Consider the following 18,537-nt stretch of genomic DNA (forward strand, 5'->3'; position numbering starts at 1 on the left):
TTCGTCGTTGTGTGAACATCCTAGAGTGTACTTATACAAACCTAGACGGTATAGCCTGCTACACACCTGGGCTATATGGTACTAATCTTATGGGACCACTGTCGTATGTGCAGTCCTTCATTGACGAAACATTGTTATGCGGTACATGACTGTATTTATTCCATGGGATTGGGTGGAAATACCTGGGGACAGAGGCTATAAATGGAGAAAAAGGGGTCTACTTTAACAGAAGCCTGGTGCATAAACAACATTTAGAGGTTGAAGATATGAAGTGAATCCAACAATGGAGACTTGAGAAATAGCAGATATTGAGGTAGGAGAAAAATCCTACTTTCAAACCCTGAGTAATTTTACTCTCCAGAAGTAATTAAGAGAACCACATTTCTCAGACCCCAGATCATTCTCAGAACTTTCTTTACCAATGAGGTAAGAGAAACATCACAAGAGAGTCACAGAAACAAAGAGATGTTTCAACTTCTAAACTTTATTTGTGTTTTTGCTAAGTAGCTAGGCCTGACCATTTTATCAATCATCCGTCATTACTATCTCCCTCTGTGATTTATTTTCCTTTTTTGCCCTTTTACCTAATGTAATATTAACTATTATTTATGTATTTGTTGTCTAACGTAAGTTCCATGAAGTCAAGGACTTTATTTTGTTAAGTAGTTTATTTGTCTATAGCACTTAGAACACCTCCTGGTACATAGTAGTTGCTGTGTAAATATTTATTGAGTTTAAATGAAGAAAGAGGCGTGATCAATTCCTGACAAATTAGCGGAGTTGAAGGTAGAGAACAAAGTATTTGGAGAACTTGATAAGGGCTGTGGGATGATGATGATGGAACCCCAACTTACATAGGCTGGGGGACTGGAAGAAAGGATTGGATTTTGTGACTGTAGACAATTCTCTTAAGAAATTTTATAGTCAGAGGGAAACACCAAAATGAGATAGTAGTCAAAGGAATCTTGGCATCAAGAGAAGGTTTTTCCAAGCTGGTGATAATAGAGCATATTTGTATACCAAAATGAAAGATTCAATAGAGAAAGTATCTATTTCAAGTGAGAGGAGGGCTAATTGCACAAATGCAATCCTTGAGAGGACGAGAAGGCATGGGCCACTGGCAAGTCATGGAAGATGGAAGGTTGGCCTTACCTAGGAGCAAGGGTACTTCTGTTATAACAAAGAGAAGGTAAAGATTTTGAATTACATATGCAGAGAAGTTGGTAAGATTTTTAGTTGACTTTTGCCTGACTTATTAGGATAGGGCAGCCCTAAGTGCTTTATTTAAGTGTTCCTATGTAAACACCTTACCCAGTTGTCAGTGAAGGTGTCTAGTATACCATGAAGTTCTGGAGACTGTCTGTATTTCTATTGGGACTGTTTTTGCAGTAAACAAAGCCATGCCTTTCACTGCGTTTGAGTTTTATAAATAGGAAGAGAATATGATAGGGCTGCTAACAACAGGCTACAGCTACTGCCAACTGAGTGGCCATAGTCCACTTGCTCTGGTGTACACTAGAGACATGGCTTACCTATGAATCTAACTCAGAAGAATTTTAGAACTCTGAACAAAAGGGGAACTCTTGAGGGAGATGGGGGTGGGCTCAGCTGCTGCACCATTTTATGTTTTCCTCAGTACTGTTCAGAATGTGAGGGAATATTTAGTCCCAAATCCTTTTGAGAATAGCAAGGAACTCCTTTATCATTTTTTAAAAACCTTGGATAATTTTTTTTTTATGGTGAAGAAGATTGGCCCTGAGCTAACATCTGTTGCCAGTCTTCCTTTTTTTGCTTGAGGAAGATTGCCACTGAACTGACATGTGTGCCAGTCCTCCTCTAGTTTGTATATGGGACACTGTCACAACACGGCTTGATGAGTGGTGTGTAGGTCCATGCCGGGATATGAACCTGAGAACCCCGGGCTGCCAAAGCGGAGTGCACAAACTTAACTACCATGCTACTGGGCTGGCCCAGCCTTGGATAATTTTTAGAAGCCAAGGGATGGTTTTGGAACTATACAGCCTGGCTGCTCACATGCATGAACCTACATGAGGCATTTAAGAAATACAACCAAGGAGGCAAATAGGAAATGCTTTGTCTAGTAGAGAATATTTGTTTATTGGTATGGTGAAAACTTATATATAAAAAATCCTGTTGGGATATTCTGATGCAAAGCCCAGTTCATATATTCTTAAGCAATGTGAGAATTTTGTCCTAACAAAAGACATCTTAATAAATGACAAATATTAATAAGTTCGGTTTAAGTTCACATGATTATTGTACATCTTTCCATAAAAAATGATCTTTTTCATACCTAGTATCCTATTATAGCCCATCCCATATTATTTTTTTAAATGATCAATTTTGAAACATTTACAGGATTCATGAGTCATGAAAATGTTAAATATTGGAATATATATTTTAATTTATTGTTAAAACACCAAGAGCTCTAAGATAATAACCATAATTTATTTATTTGAATTATTTCTTCCTGCAACATCAATAAAGCTTTAGCAGAAGAAACAGATGATCTTATTTATATAGTTGTATACTCTGAAATAATGTACTTTATAGAATTTAAGAATCTGTTACAGACACAGGAAATGTCTCTAATTTGTGGCCACTTCTTTACAGTACCATAGTGAGTAGCTAAAAAGGCCAGGTATGTCTAGGGTGAGGGAAGATGATGGTTGATAACGACAGGTATATATTGAAAGGAGTGAGAGATAGAGAAGATAAAAATCAGCTGAGGAAAAGGGAATTATCACTGTTTATATTAGTTTATAGGGTTTGGGAGTTGAGAGGGCACTATAGCTAGTGATAGAAGCAACATTCATCTTTTTCATAGTACTATGCAATGTTAGGCACTTGTTTGACATTCATCAATACTATGAAGTCTTATGTTTCACTTTCCTGAAATTATGACAACTTTTTCTTTTAAATAAACTTTCTTGGAATACACTGAAATTTAAACCATTAGAGAGAAATATTCAAGCTTTGGGACATTGTAAATATTTGTCCATTCCCTGCTTCTGCCACTCTTGTTTCTGGACAGTAGGATATATGGGTTGCTATCACTGTCCACCTTTATCCCCGTCCACCATCCTTGGATCTAATTTGACGTAGTGAGCTTCCTCATCAGTGAAAGAAATTTCTCAGTATTACTATTTAGTTGGGCAAGCTAATGTAGTTAACTTTTTGTTTCATGATTGGCAAAAGGTCTACTTAAGCAATTTAAAAAAATTAAGCAAGATTATAGGATACTTATAATAGCTAATATTAATTGACTATCCCAAGAACTTTGTATGCATCATCTCATTCACTCCTCACAGCAGTCCTAGGAGGTAAACATTCGTTTCTCAAAATTTACAGATGAGGACAGTGGCGCTTAGAGAAGTGAGGTAACTTGCCCCAAATCACCCAATAAGTTACTGGGCAATTTTGCCCAGTGAAGTGACAGAATTGACTGGAAACCTTGGCTGTTTGACTCCATAGTTGTCATTCTTTAACATTTTTTCTCTTATGGGAAAATGCTTTCTAAGTTTCAGTAACAAATTTAATATAGAATAAACAGAATTTTGTGAGCACAGTCTGTACTCTAGGGAACGTCAGTGGTTACAGGTTTTACCTGTTTGCTCACGCTGGTGCACAATTGTCTTAACTCTTTCCTAAAAATCACCTCTACTACAGTGCCAAGTAAATATTTTTTTAATAAACTGAAGAACTAATTTTTAAGATTAAATTATAATCTTTGCCTCTTCTGACTTGAAATGCTTCTGCCAACAACTTTACATTCTGTACAGAATAAAACTAACATGTGACCTATGGTAGTCATTTAGCAAATCCTTATGAAAGGACTTTTAACACAATGATAAAGATATCTACAATTTAGAATGTTCTCCTAAGCTTTGCAAGGTCCATTGGCTATTGCCACAAAGCCTGACTTTACACTTTGCCGAAGAGTGTGGGGAAGGGAAGATAATTAGTTTATAGGCCAGTAACTATAAAAGTTGAATGATTTCAAATTACCACAAATCAGATAAAGTTAATTTCCTCCTTTTCAATTTTTAAGCAACATAATATAAAATTGTTAGATTCAGATAAACTGCTGGTCTAATTATTTTCCCAGCCAAACTTCGTAATCACAAAAACCAATTTTATCTTGTCAGTTCTCAACTTCAAGTTCCTATCTTCTAGTGCCTTTATGCTGTTCCACCAACACAGGCAGAAGTATAAAGCCAATATCTTTAATCCTGTCTCTGAATCCAGGCACGGTTAGCAGTGACTTGTTTCTAAATCTTAAAGTTCTTAACAGTCTAAATTAATTGTAAGAAAATGGAGTTTTGGAAAATAGAGATTTTGTACTTTTGTTTCTTTGCCCCCCTTCTTGGCAGCAGAAATGAAGCTCCCTTGTCTAGAGTTATATCCTGGACAGTAAAAGCCATGGAGTAGAGAATTGATTTGTTAATTATTTTGAACGGTCGTAACTGCTGCTTCATGGAGCCATCTTGGGTGAACTTAGAAGTAATTATGAATGTGGGACCCCCTTTGCCCCATGCTGGCTTCCTAGGATTTTAACGATGGAAGACTGGTATAAATACTTCTGCTGCTCTTGGTTGTTGGTTTACCAGCCTGAGATGGAAAATTGTCTCAAAATTCTTATGCAAGTGTTCATAGGATCCAGGCAGGTTATTTAAATGATTGACGATGGGCAGACATAAGGTGATGGGAAAGTTGTAGACTGGTGAACTGGAGAGTATATGTCACCTACAAGGGGCAATGGCTGCTCCTCCCCAGCTTGTTCTTGCCATGTGAGAATGTGAGGCTGGTGTAACACTGCCTACATATTTGAAAGGAGCTTGAGGGGGCCGGCCCACTCGTACGGCAGTTAAATGCGCACGTTCCACTTTGGCGGCCCGGGGTTTGCCAATTCGGCTCCCAGGTGCGGACAGGGCACCACTTGGCACGCCACACTGTGGTAGGCATCCCACACATAGAGTAAAGGAAGATGGGCATGGATGTTAGCTCAGGGCCAGTCTTCTTCAGCAAAAAGAGGAGGATTGGCAGCAGTTAGCTCAGGGCTAATCTTCTTCAAAAAAGGAGCTTGAGATCTGAATCTTAATGTAAAAGTTTTCACTTTTTAGATTTTGGTAACTAACACAAATTTTTTAAATTGTGGGTCAACTAAAATATATCTGTGGACTGATACAATCTGCAGGCCGTAAATCTGTGACATCTGATGTACTCCACTATACAGAGTATTGAGTCCCCATGGGTGTAATTTGAAGAAGACTATGGTTATATCATCAGAGAGATTCATTCTTTTGTGCTGGAATTGGTCTGTCTTCCAGATACCACTGGAAAAGATTAGTATATTATTTCTTAAATTCCCTGTTAGGGAAAATGAAATATCAGCTCTTTCTCTCTATGAAAAGACAAAATTGAGGCCCTGTTAGTAAGAGTTGAGCACCTGATGAGGTCACTAAAAGTTCAGAGAGAATGGTGGACCAAAGCTGCCAAGTTTGGGACCTGTGTACCCATTTGGAAATGTCAAAATTTCTTTTAGGGGCCGACCCTGTTGCCTAGTGGTTAAACTTGGTGTGCTCTGCTTCGGCAGGCCTGGGTTTGTGGGTTCGGATCCTAGGTGTGGACCTACACCACTCATCAGCCATGCTGTGACAGCAACCCACATATAAAATAGAGGGCAATTGGCACAGATGTTAGCTGAGGGCTAATCTTCCTCAAGCAAAAACAGAGGAAGATTGGCAACAGATGAGATGTTAGCTCAGGGCTAATCTTCCTCAGCAAAAAAAAAAAAAAAGAAGAAGAAGAAGAAGAAGAAGAAGAAGTAGTTTCTTCTAAGTAGAAACAATTGTGGTGATTGTATGTATATTTCATAGATTCTCCAAAAGTCTTGCCAGGATATATCCTTCATCCTACACAGTAAATATTAAGGGGGAGAAGTTGCTACAAATCTAGTTAATATACTGCATAAAACAGTAATTCTGCTTATAATTTGGTAGCAGATTCATAAAGCAAATAAAGTTTGATTCAACATGTAGGTAAAACTTTGTCATTATTTATTCTTTAAAGGAGGAAGAATTAAGAAAAGACACTTCTTTTTCATTTTCTGCTTGTGTAAAGAGACTCCTAACATTCATTTTACTACCATGAAAACTAAGATGAAGGGTTAGTGGGGATAAATGTGATCTGTTAAGGGAGACTAATAACCTGATTTTATCGTATATAGATATTTTCATAGAAATGCTCAGCACTAAAGAATACATCAAAAACCATACTTTATTTTATGTATAGCAATACAATTTACATATTAAATAACACTATAATAGAATGATTTGATATAGTTTTAAACAGAAGAAAAAAGGGAAAAATTTCAGGTTACAAAACCCCTCCCCCCGAACAAATTAAAAAACACCCACTTTTTCCAAATGGGTCAATGCAACGAATGTGTTCAGTGACTAATTATGTCTAATTCCTATTGCACAAATGGTCAATGGAATTAAAAAAGAAAACCCAACTTTCACAATCACTGCCTCAAAGAAATAACACGTTGGATTCTTTTGGAATGCAAAGATGGTTCTTGCTACTTCAATACACAAAGTTGAATTCACATATCCACCACGCACAAAAAAAAAGAAAAAAAGCTATGACGGAGTTGAAACTAGAAAAAAATTAGCTTTATATGAAAATATAAAATTCTATGATTATATACCATAGATACAAAGTTCCCAGAAGATGCTTATCCAAGCAACAAAATATTTACAGTTTTAATGATTTTAGCTATTTCAAAATGAAGTGAAAGAAACATGAATCAACATGAAGGCTGAGTGTTTTAGAAACAATGGCTGCTTGCTAGTTTCAAATGTCCTAACTAAAAAGGAGTCACTACCCCAAATGTTGGAGAGTTGCGACATTTTATAAAATCGGCCGTCTCCTTTTCTGGAGATGTTTATTTCTTAAAACTCAAGATAGTTTTCTTGAAATTAATTATCCTCTGTAGAAAATGCTTCCCTTTGCAAATATTTAACAAAAATACTAAAAACAGTTTAATAGCTAAGACAAAGTAGAGGCCAAATATCATTATTACAATTCCTTCTATTGGTAGCATGCCTTCTTCCTAGAGATAAGTAAAGCCAATATTGTATGTTAAATAGCAACTAAGGGAAAGCGCAAAGGGGTAAGTGAAATTACAGCTGTTTAAAAAAAAAGGAAAAAAGCAGGCATTTTCCCTTCATATAAAAATTCACTGGCGCCATTTGAACATAAACTTTAGAACATAGGAGTCGAAAATGCATTTTCCAGTATACTGCTAAATTCTTAAACTATATTTTGATTATTATGTCTTAAATTATGATGAGTTTGGGTTTCCTTTTCTTATTTTTTTGCTTAGAATTAGTAATATGTATCTTTGGTAAATTGGTATCTATATTTTAATTTTTAAATACAGTATATATGCATTTAAGAAAAAATTCATAACAAGGCAGTTGTGCTGTGTCATTATAAAATAATTAAGGTTATTTGTTGATTTTAATATGTCACTCTGGGCTAAAACTCCAACAGCCAGACCTGGAACACCATAACCTTTTCTGACCTTGCTGGACTCTTCAACTTGAACTAGACTCTAAGAGCTGCAAGGCATACAAAGTAGGAACACCAATTCAGTGAACCTCATTCTTCTTGAAATTCAGAAGTTAACTTTTTTATATAAAGAAGATATTGCGGCTTTGGGATGTAAGAAAGAGTTCTCCTGATGGCAATAAGGTTATCTTTTCTCTAATGTCCAGCACGGCCACTTGGTCTGATCATTGCAATTCAGTTTTGTATGATGTGTGCATTCTGTTTACCTAGAGCTAAATCCATATACCCGAAAACTTTATTTTTATAAAATAGCACACATAAATTTGCAATAGCTAGTTCCTTTCCCCCTGAGTGCAAGCGATAATAACCTTGTTATGTAGTTAAGCAATGTGCTTACATCTCAAAGAAAACACCATCTTTGAAATTCTCTGCCTCTGGAAAGATGCAAGCATATTTTTGCCAATAACAAATGAAGAATAGTGAAGATACACTCTCTGGTGAAAGTGAGGAACTACTGGATATAACTATCCTCAGTGAAGTGTGTTTGGACCACTTTGGCAAGATGGGCAAGTAGCAATTGCTCATAGTTCAGTGGGTCAGGATTTGTAAACTTTGGTTCAAGCCCCCTATAGACACACAGTTGCTCACAGAGAACTTCTAAATCATCCTTATAACGTTTCTATTCTATTTACTAGCTATCTCTTTTATGATGATTCTGATACCCATGTAAGAGATGGTCACAGAATTATGTTGGAGGGTATACATTTTCATGAATTGAGCCCTCTGTAAACAGCATAGAAGAGAATACTCGCTATGTGTCTTCTAACCAATGTTTACTTTCATTAAGAAAAAATTACTGAGGGACCATGAACCCCAACTGGAACATTACTTCTGAAAGTCAAGTCCACTGTGTCAACTACTGCAAAGAGTTAGCTCATATCAATACTCTATACGACTAAAGACACCTACTTAATTGACTAAAATGATCTCGCTTTTGCCACGATCTGAAACCTTTCCTTTCCTGATTTTCCTCAGCCTTCTGGCAGTTGTAGTGTTCCTACGTTCAAGATTTTTTTCTTAAGTGTTAGGTAGAGCTTTTTTGGTGTCACCTCTGATGGGAGCAGAGGGCTGTGAAGGTGTCTATATCATCTAGCACATAAAATTTAGCAAACTTTGTTCACTTGCACACCTTTTCTCAAGCCTAGCCTACATAATTCGTGAACAGCAAACTGTTCTGTGTTGCTGAATCTATGTGATGAAAAGATGAGGTGAACCCTGGCAAGTTATGTAGTTCATTAAAACTCCATTGACCTGGCCCGTGCATTGGAACTCCTGGACTTGGCCTGTAGCCTCTCTTTATCAGCTTTGGTCCTTCAGCACCACTCTGACAAACTTCAGAGAAAGCCACCTCAATCTCAGTGCTGATTGTCATTAATGTTTTAACGCCTGCCCAGATAGTATGATAGTAGCCAGTGTGGGCTCTTTGTTGACATTTATTGGCATAAAAAGTAACCAAAACCCTTTTCTTCCTAACAGGCCCAGTTCTGGTGATGATTTCACTTTTGACAGAAGTTGTCGCTCAAAAGCAAATACGCAATAGACAAAGCAGAGCTCAGTAAGTAGCCTATTTTTCTAACTAACTGAAATTTCTTATTAATGATTCTAATTTTCCCATTATGTACTGTAGGGTGAATATGGCTCTGGAGGCTAGACCAAATAACTTCCTTGGGCTCTGAGTAATGATTATCAGCCTCTTTTACTGAAGTGTATCTGTTCTTGAGGCTAAACTACACAAAAGCATACAAAGCCATCTCTCTCTTTTAAAACTATTTGAAAATGTCAATATTGTCTTTTATTCAAGATTCTAATTTTCTCTCTCCAAATCAGATTTATCCATGTGTGGGAGTCTAGATAGGCCCAAGACTTTTGCTAATACAGTATTTTCAATTTAATCCTAAGTAGAAGAATGTATGTAATTATGAGATTTATCATGAAACATTTGGCAAAAAAGGAAAGAAAAGAATGTTAACTATATAGGTAGTTTTTATTAGACTGCTATACGAGTAATAGGGATATTTTAGAGGACTAGCTTCAAAATTACACACCTGCAAAAATTTTCATTATTCCACCTGCCGTGAGGTATGGCATTATAAACCAAGAAGCACTAATGGAGAGTCACTAAAGGGTTTCATAACTGAGTTGTGTAAAATATTGCCATCTCTCTATTGTAAAAGATAGCCCTGATTTTAGGTGTAGCTATTTTAGAGAGTCAAAATGGAAATAACACACACCATCCACATAGCTACTGTGAAAACTGTAATACAGAGATATCCTTTATTTTGACACAATTGGGCATTTTTTTAAGCTATGAATATAACTTTGTAACTAATAAGTGATGTTCACATGAAGCAACTCTTAAGCCTTCTAATTTCGTTGTGGATATCTTCACCATCATAAATCGAACTGTTTCAAGGCCATGAAGTTGATAGACCTTCTTAATAGCTCCCAATAATCTGCTATTCTTTAAAAGAAAACAATGCTCATCCACTCCATTAAAATATAGAAGGCATACAGTATTGAACAGTGCCTAAAAAAAATAGGAGGACTGAGGAAAAGTACAGCATTGCCTGCTAGTAGAATGCAACTGCTTTAGCAATAATAATAATTAAAAATCAAGATTCACTGTCATAACAAAGACCTTCACTGTACTGAACTAAAAAGTAGCATGTATGTTGTCATGGAATGTCACATCGGGGTTTGCTTTAGTATTAGATTATAGGCAGTAACACTGATCATATAGTGCAAACTAGGTAAAATTGCGTTTCACTGTGTGAAATGAACAGAGGTGCAAATGCTCAGTAGGATACCATTAAGACATAAAATGGCAAAAAATAAATATCAAAACTTTTATCAGTGTACAAAAGTAACTGGGTTATTGTATAACCTAGAGTCTGGCAAAAAAGGCCTCAAAAAAGTTCTCAGTCTTCAGAAGTTTTACAAATTAAGTGCCCTTTCAGGATTCCAATCACACTAGAGATTCCATACTCTCGGCAGGGTCTGATTCATCTGCGATTAGAACAGCACCATTTTTGTCCACTGTCATGGGACCATTTCCATTTTCTTTAGTGCTGACCAAGCTGAGCATTGCTTTATAGACAAACTGGTATTGTTCCTGAAAAACAAGAGGAAGACAGTTTGAGCCAAAGAACAGCACTGGCATTTCACCTAAGGTGGAAATAGCAATTAAAAATGTAATGGTGAAAAACATACTAGAGACACAGGAATATCCATTTATGCTCTCTAAGGTACTTTTTAAAAAATAACTTGAACCCTTTATAATCAAGGTCTACACCTTCTTCATATCCTTTTGATCTCTGTTAGCTTGGAACTAATTCTCACTATTGACAGTGCATTAAGATAACAGAATATCCATATCTTAAAACAGAGAATAGTATACTCTAGAAAGCAGAGTTCCTCAGTTTCAGCACTACTGACATTTTGGGCTAGATAATTCTTTGTTGTGGAGGGCTGTCTTGTGCATTACAGGATGTTTAGCACCATCTGTGGGCTCTACTCACTAGATGTGAGAACACCTCTTTCTATCCCCACAAAACTCTCTAGACATTCCCAAATATCCCCTGGGAGGCAAAATCAGCCCTAGTTGAGAAGCACTGCTCTAAAGTGTGAGCCTGAGTCATAACTGGTATGTTTCACAAATAAGCAAAGTACTTACAATGTCTGTGAATACTCCAGGCCTCATAAGATTGATCATTTTTGCCACCTGAAAAACATCCACAGCGTTCTCGTTCTCCAGTTGCTGGGACAGGGTGGTAAGGGCACACAACATTCCTGCTGAAACTGCTCCATACCTTGGGAAGGAAAAAAAATGCTATTTCAGATTTACTAAGGGACTGAATATTTTGGAATGAAATTACCATCACATATTTTCATGGAAGCTAAGTAAACTGTATTGATATCTATTCTAGAACACAAAGATGAGTGAAATGCTGGACAGGGGAGAGATTTGGAGGCTAGCATAAAGGTAACATTTGTTTATGAATGTAAATCTCCCAAACTGGTTTATCAGATGCTTAGCTTGACATCTCACATGAAATGAGAGGTTCAAAATTAGACTTGGGATGGCTACGGAAGACCTGATGTTGAGGACAAGCAGGCTGGTATAACAGGAAAAAGAGTATGAGACCCTTAACAAGAGGCCATTGGACAAGTAGAAAGTGGGGAAAGGCTCTGAAAAAATTCTTTTTAACAATCCCAAACAGCTACATTGAACTTACAAAATATGAATAGAAATGGAAATATATGGCTCAAATGCAGTCAGAGAATTTTCAAAATGAGCTTCATATTAAGAAATTATTTTTGGCACTGAAGCGGAACTTTCCAAATGACAGCACCTTCTATAAAATTCTTGGAAAAATATAGTTCTCTGTGCTTCACACACACACAAAAAGATTAGAACGGTAGTAGCCTTTTTATCAGGCCAAGTTGCCAACTTCATTTTCCCCACATAGTTTTCATATTAGTGCTGAGAAAACAGATGGATTAAATGACCTGTTCAAGGTGGGTTACTGATTGGTGGTAGAAAGGAGACTAGAATTTAGAAGCCCTGTGCCCACTGTTCTGTTAAGAAACTATTAAATATGTAGTTTCTGAATTTATTCTTAGATGAAATTAAAACATTACAGATGTTTTACTTCTTTAATATAAGTAAGACCAAAGTCCCCCTAACCACCACCCCAACTTTAGAGGTAAACTATCTAGGGGTAAAATATTGTTATACATTTAGGTGCAGCCTTCCAGACTTAGGTATATCAGTACATATCAATCCAGCTCATTATTTCCTCTGCTGCATGCATACCGGACTTACTCATTTCCCTACGGATGGACAAACGTTGTATCTTGTGCACGTGAGCAGAGACACCAGGAGTAGAAGAGCTAGGTCACAGGCATGCGTATTTTTAATTTTAAAGATCCTGCCATATTTCTCTCCCAAGTGGTTGCTCCCTGTTTATACTTCTCCCAGCATAAGAATACTTGTTTCTCCTCACCATTTTAAACTGTAAACACTTCTACCAATCCGATGGGTGAAAAATTCTATTTTACTGTTGTTTTAATTGCATTTCCTTGTTTACCAGAAAAGTTAAATATCTTTTTGTTTATCGACCATCATTTTATTTCCTTTTCTGAAATTGCCTGTTAATATACTTGGCCATTTTTCTATTAAGTTGGTCTCTTTTAAATTTATTTATATAGGAGTTATTTTATATTATCTATAGTGTATGTTTCAACTATTGTTTCCAATCTTTAATTTCTCTTAACATTATTTATGGTCATTTTTGTTATATTGAACTATAGTCTAGATGTAATCAATTTAAATTTATTGTTCTTTTACTTTTAGCTTTTTTAGGAGTCTTGTTTGAGAATGCTTTCTTTAGCCCAGTATTTTAAAGATATTCTCCTACATTTTTCTAATATTTTTTACATTTAATTCTTTAATTTACCTGAATCTTATTCTTGTTTTGATGTAAGGATCTGATTTTAGTTATTTTTTCTAATAGATGACTAATTGCCCCAGCATTTTTTAATGAATAGTTTCATCTTTTCTCATTGACTTGAAGTGCCTTTTTATCATATACTAAATTCTCATATATGCAGGCCGGTTTCTGAACCCTGTATTTTGGTCATTTAATCTGTTTATTTTTTGCATTTCTCCACATTTGTCTTAATTCTTGTAGGTTTTAAATAAGTCTTGATATCTGGGAATAAACCATGTTTCCACAATAGTCTTGGCCGTCTCTACATTTATTATTTCATATTAATTTTTTTTAGTGCTTCAAACATATATATTTTCATTTTTCACTTGCACGCTCATTTCCGAATACCTCTACCCTTCTACCCCATCCTGTTTCATATTAATTTTGAAACTGTATTGTCAAGGAACACAAAAAGTTTTGTTAGGTTGCATTGGATATATAGATCAATCTGAGGACATTAACATCTTTTTGAGTTTTTCTGTTCATAAACATGATGTCTTTCCTCCATTTACTCAGGTCTTTAATGGTTTTCAATTAGATTTTATAGTTTTCTTCATAGCCTTTGCCAATTTCATTTTAGGGTAATTCGTAGGTACTTTTAGAGTTTCTGTTACTTTTGAGAATGGCCTCTTTTTATAATATTTTCTGTTTGGTTTCAGTTGACATATAGGAAAGTTATTGATTTTTCACATGGTAAACTTGTATCCAGTCATGCAGAACTCTTTTGAGTTATAATAATTTGTGGATTCTCTAAGAAGTTGGCTCCATCTTTATCAGCCAATGTCAGTTTTGCCTCTTTTCAGCTTTTATACTTCTTACATCTGCTTTTACTGCATTGGCTAGGACCTCGATAGTTTTGCATTCTAGCACTGCAAGGATGTATCATGTTGTGTTCTTTAATGGTAAAGCTCCAAGTTTTAAAAGTTAAATAAAAATGTTTGCTATAGGCTTCTGATAAATAACATTGATTATGTTAAGGAGGATGCTTTCTACTTTTAGTTTGATAAGATTGTTTTCTTTTGGGGAAGGGGATCATGAATGAATGTTATTTTATTGTATGCTTTCCAACATCTCCTCATTTTTTTAGAAATCCCTTTAATAATGTCCTGAATGTGCTGAGAGATTTCTGGTAACGTTTAACCAGCTCTATAGTCCCAGGATAAATCTGACTTTTTCATGATGTATAATTCTTAAAATATAGCACATTGGATTTTATTTGACTGACAGTATTTTAGATTTTTTTGCATCCATATTCAAATAAATAATAGGATTGGCCTATACTTTTCCATTCTGATGCTAGCCTTGTTTGATTTTTAAAATTAAGGTTACATAAAATATTGTGTGTGTGTGTGTATATTATTGCTCAAATGCAGCCCGGTGAGGACTTGGTAGGCCTTAGGTTGAGAACTCATCCTTTTATAAATTCTTAATAATCACTAACGTATGTTGTGCTCTTACTATGTGCCAGGCTCTCTTATAGGTGAAGCGCCAACTTAATCCTCACAACAATCCTATGGTACCGGTACCATTATTATCCCCATTGTGAGGGTGAAGAAACACGGTGAAGTAACTGGCCAAGTTCTCATAGCTCTTGAGAGCAGAGCTTGTATTTGAGCTGATACATGTAAATGGCTCAGAACAGAGACGAACACATATCACGTGTTCAAAAAATATTTATTATGGTTATTATCTAGGTTTAAAAATTTATTAGTACAGAGTTATAGTTTCAAATGTTTATTTTATGCCTTTTCAAATATTTTTATTATTTTAAGCTTTTATTATAGAAAATATCAAACATACACAAAAGTACAATAGGACAGTAAGCCACACGTAGCCGTTTAATCTTTACTTCCTACCCCACATATTTTGAAGCAAATTGCAGGTATCTTATTAATATTTCAGTATAAAACTCTCAAAGGATAAGGACTTAAATGTTAATTTGTGCTTTCTCTAATTTGTTTCTTTGTCATTTTCCAAAGTTGGGTTTTTTATTAGACTTTATTGCTTAAATTTTACTATTTCTTCCCTGCTCCTGTTTCATTACTGTTTGCTTTTATCTTTTAATTCCTTACACTTTTTGTGGATTTATCTGGTTCTTATTCTGGCTTCTTGAGTTGAAAGCTTAGCTTATTTTTCATCTCTTCTCCAAAATATGCAGCATAGGCTATAAACTTTTTTCTCTGAGCCTAGTTTGGCTACATCCTACCAGGTTTTTGAAATGCAGTGCCTTCATCATCATTTAGTTTTAAGTATTTCAGAATTTCTATTGTCATTACCTCTTTAACCCATGAATTATCCATAAGTAATTCTAGATGTAAGGATTTCAGCGTCTAGGTATAATGATTTGGGGTTTCATTTTACTGTTGGTTTCTAGTATTAATGCACCGTAATCAGTGAATGTGACCTTGTATGGTATCAGTTTTTTGAGAATGTATTGAAATTCCATTTATGATCAGTTTAAGTAAATAAACCATTTGTGTTTGAAGAGACTATATAGTCTCTCCATACAATCTCTCTTGGGTGCATACTTTTATATATCACTATGAGATCAGCCTGGTTAATTGTGGTATCTAAATCTTCTCTCTAAAAGTTATTGTTCAAATGTATCCTGATATTCAGTTTAAGAACTCATCTCTTCACTCAGTTCTTAGAAAATCTCAGCCATTATTTCTTCTTCTTTAATCTTTTCTCTCTCCATTGATCCCTCGTAGACATATGTTAGAACTTCTGTATCTAGCTTCCATATCCTAGTTTGATTTCAGCTTTGTCTATTCTACTACCTGCCCATCTCGTATTTCTTCCATTTCTTAGGCTGTAATTTGTTTCTGTTTCATAATATGTTTATTTCATTTCACAGTCTTCTTTTAGATCTGAGCATATTATTTTAAAATCCTATTATGATTGCTCTATTAACTGATTCACAGTATGTTTTTGTTCTTGTCACATTGTCTTTCCTCAGATTCTGAATAGCACTGAGCTTACCATCTCATTTTAGCATGGCTAGGTTTGTTTGGTTTTTTTTTTTAATAATTTGTATCAATTTTTTTCAGGATGGGAAGAACTTAACCCTTGCTTAAGTCTTAACAGTTTCATTAGAACACATTAAGATCTCTCTCTCTCTTAAAGTTATCTGTAACTATTCAGATAGAAAAGTCACATGATAAGTATTTTATTATGTAGTGTGTACTCCATTTGAGATTAACTCTGGCTTTTCCTATACAGTCATGCACTGCAAAATGACATTTCATTCAACAATGGCCTGCATATACCACGGTGGTCCCATAATCTGAGTACCATATGGCCTAGGTGTGTGGTAGGCTATACCATTTAGGTTTGCGCAAGTACATTCTGTGATGTTCACACAATGATGAAATTGCCTAGTGAGACATTTCTCAGAACGTATCCCTGTCGTTAAGCGACGCATGACTGTACTTAGCCTCTCTTAAATAAGTACCTAAATTAAAAAGTATCTACACAACAAGACTTTAAACACGACTAGAAACGAAGTCCAATCAATCAAATGCACAGCTACTTTTAAGTAACTTCTACATACCAAGCATTACAATGAAAGATTAAAGATGGAGAAAATAAAGGCCATTCTCTTTCAAAAGTTTAGGAATTAAGTAGGATTAAAGGATGTTTGTCGACTTTCATAGATTTGCACTTAAAACTCCAGGGACTTGGTGAAAAAGTGATAAAAGTAATTTGTAGCCTTGATAAAAACAAGAATTGTATATAAATTCACTGGCTTTGGTAGTTAGTTTGCTGCTTCCTCAAAGGGCCGCACTGAGAGCAATGCTTATTTAACTCGTGCTGTTAAGAAAAAAACAGAAGTATTTTCATCTTTCTTTGCCTGTACCTCAAAGAAAGGAAAGTACTTTAAGTTACCAATGTACAGTAATGTTTTTAAGTGCTCTGTCTATATTTATTTTAAACCACATTGGGGTTTCTTGTATCAGCAGTGTGAGTAATATCTATGCTCATTTAATTATATTTTTTACTATTTCCTATAATTACAATTATTGTAGCTTTGCATTTAAGATGTTATTTTAAAACTCAAACCAAAAATGCAATCCAGAATTATAACCCTGTCACTCTGAAGACAGTGAAGCTTCCCTTTGAAGTCATTAGGGCAGGAAGGAAAACAGAGTTAAAGCTTGAATATGCGTCAGTTCTGGGGAATGATGGCAACACAAAAGCCTTCCATGGGACTTTAAGAAATTAAAACTTTAGAAGTGAATGAGAAAATAAAGTAGGAAAAAAACCCCCACAGTCTGAAGAAACGAGGGCAATGAGTGCAGGAGTATTTACTGTGAAAACCAGTGGGAGGCAGTGTTAACCAGGAGGATTAGACAGATCTGGATCTGACTATGGCCAGGGCCAGCCTCCTGGCTTGCCACCTGTGCAGTTTTGTAGGGCAGGCCTCATGCTTTGATGGGTTCCCTACTCAGAAGGGTGCTGCACTTAGTTTCATGCTCTGCTGTTGCATCTGGAAATTCTTAATAATTTTTGAATTTTACACTGGACTCTAAAAATTATGTAGCTGTTCCTGTCCCTGCCCCTTACTAACTGTGTGTGTATACAAGTTCTATTACTTAGCTTCACTCTGCGTATTTTCTCATATATGAAGTAGAGATCCTGAAATTACCTTCCTAGTGGGGTAATTCTGAAGATTAAATGAAAAACTGAATTAGTGATGATTTGTGAGTATCTTTGCAGCAGGTGGTATAGTCTAAATATTTCTGTGTCTCCTATAGAGCATCTCCACAGTCTTCAGACTCTTTGATCTCAGGACCAAATAAAAAATATTGAGGACCCCCAAAGAGCTTTTGCTTATTTGGGCTATATCTATCAATATTTACTGTATCAGAAATTAAAACTGAGAAAATGTTAAAACAAAAAACCATGCAAACGTACATTCTATTAGCCATCAGAGTGAGGATGTCATCCCATGTCATGTAGCTCTGGAAAACTACTGTACAAATGAAAGTGAACAAGGCAAGTAGTAGCTTTATATTATTATGAAAGTAGTTTTGCCCTCTTGGTTCTCCTGGAAGGGCCTTGGAGACCTTCCTACCATCCAGGGGTCTTCAGATCACACTCTGAAAACTGTTAAATGAAATTAGCCTACTGTGATATCCAATAGGGTAGAGAGAGGTATCTCCAGAGTGAATAATTAACATTAGGTGTTGGCACAGGAAACTATTCTTCCTGCTGTGAGTAAGGTCTGATCTACTATTGTCTCATAAGGCTGTATAAGAACCATGCCTATGCTCCACTCTGCTTCTGTAGGAAGATACGAGGTCAGTCTCTGAACAGAATCGTCTTGAAGAGATGAATGTAGGATGCTGAGAATAAAGCAGTTTGCTTTTAAGCTGTGCCTGTC

The 18,537-nt window shown here is 35.8% G+C and overlaps 1 protein-coding gene across 3 annotated transcripts in view; it reads right to left on the minus strand.

Annotated features, from left to right (window-relative positions):
- Positions 1-6,282: 6,282 nt before the first annotated feature.
- The window catches only part of PTPRG (protein tyrosine phosphatase receptor type G), a 676,041-nt gene continuing 663,786 nt past the window's right edge, over positions 6,283-18,537 (minus strand). For all 3 annotated transcript variants that reach the window (XM_046663115.1, XM_046663106.1, XM_046663123.1), the window contains 2 exons: positions 11,333-11,468; positions 6,283-10,771 (listed from right to left, as the gene is read on the minus strand). In XM_046663115.1, the coding sequence (XP_046519071.1) occupies positions 10,625-10,771; positions 11,333-11,468 (283 nt within the window). In that variant the 3' untranslated portion in view covers positions 6,283-10,624. The remainder of the gene's footprint in view (positions 10,772-11,332; positions 11,469-18,537) is intronic.

The sequence above is a fragment of the Equus quagga genome, chromosome 1 (genome assembly GCF_021613505.1).
Source record: "Equus quagga isolate Etosha38 chromosome 1, UCLA_HA_Equagga_1.0, whole genome shotgun sequence".
NCBI classification, from domain to species: Eukaryota; Metazoa; Chordata; class Mammalia; order Perissodactyla; family Equidae; genus Equus; species Equus quagga.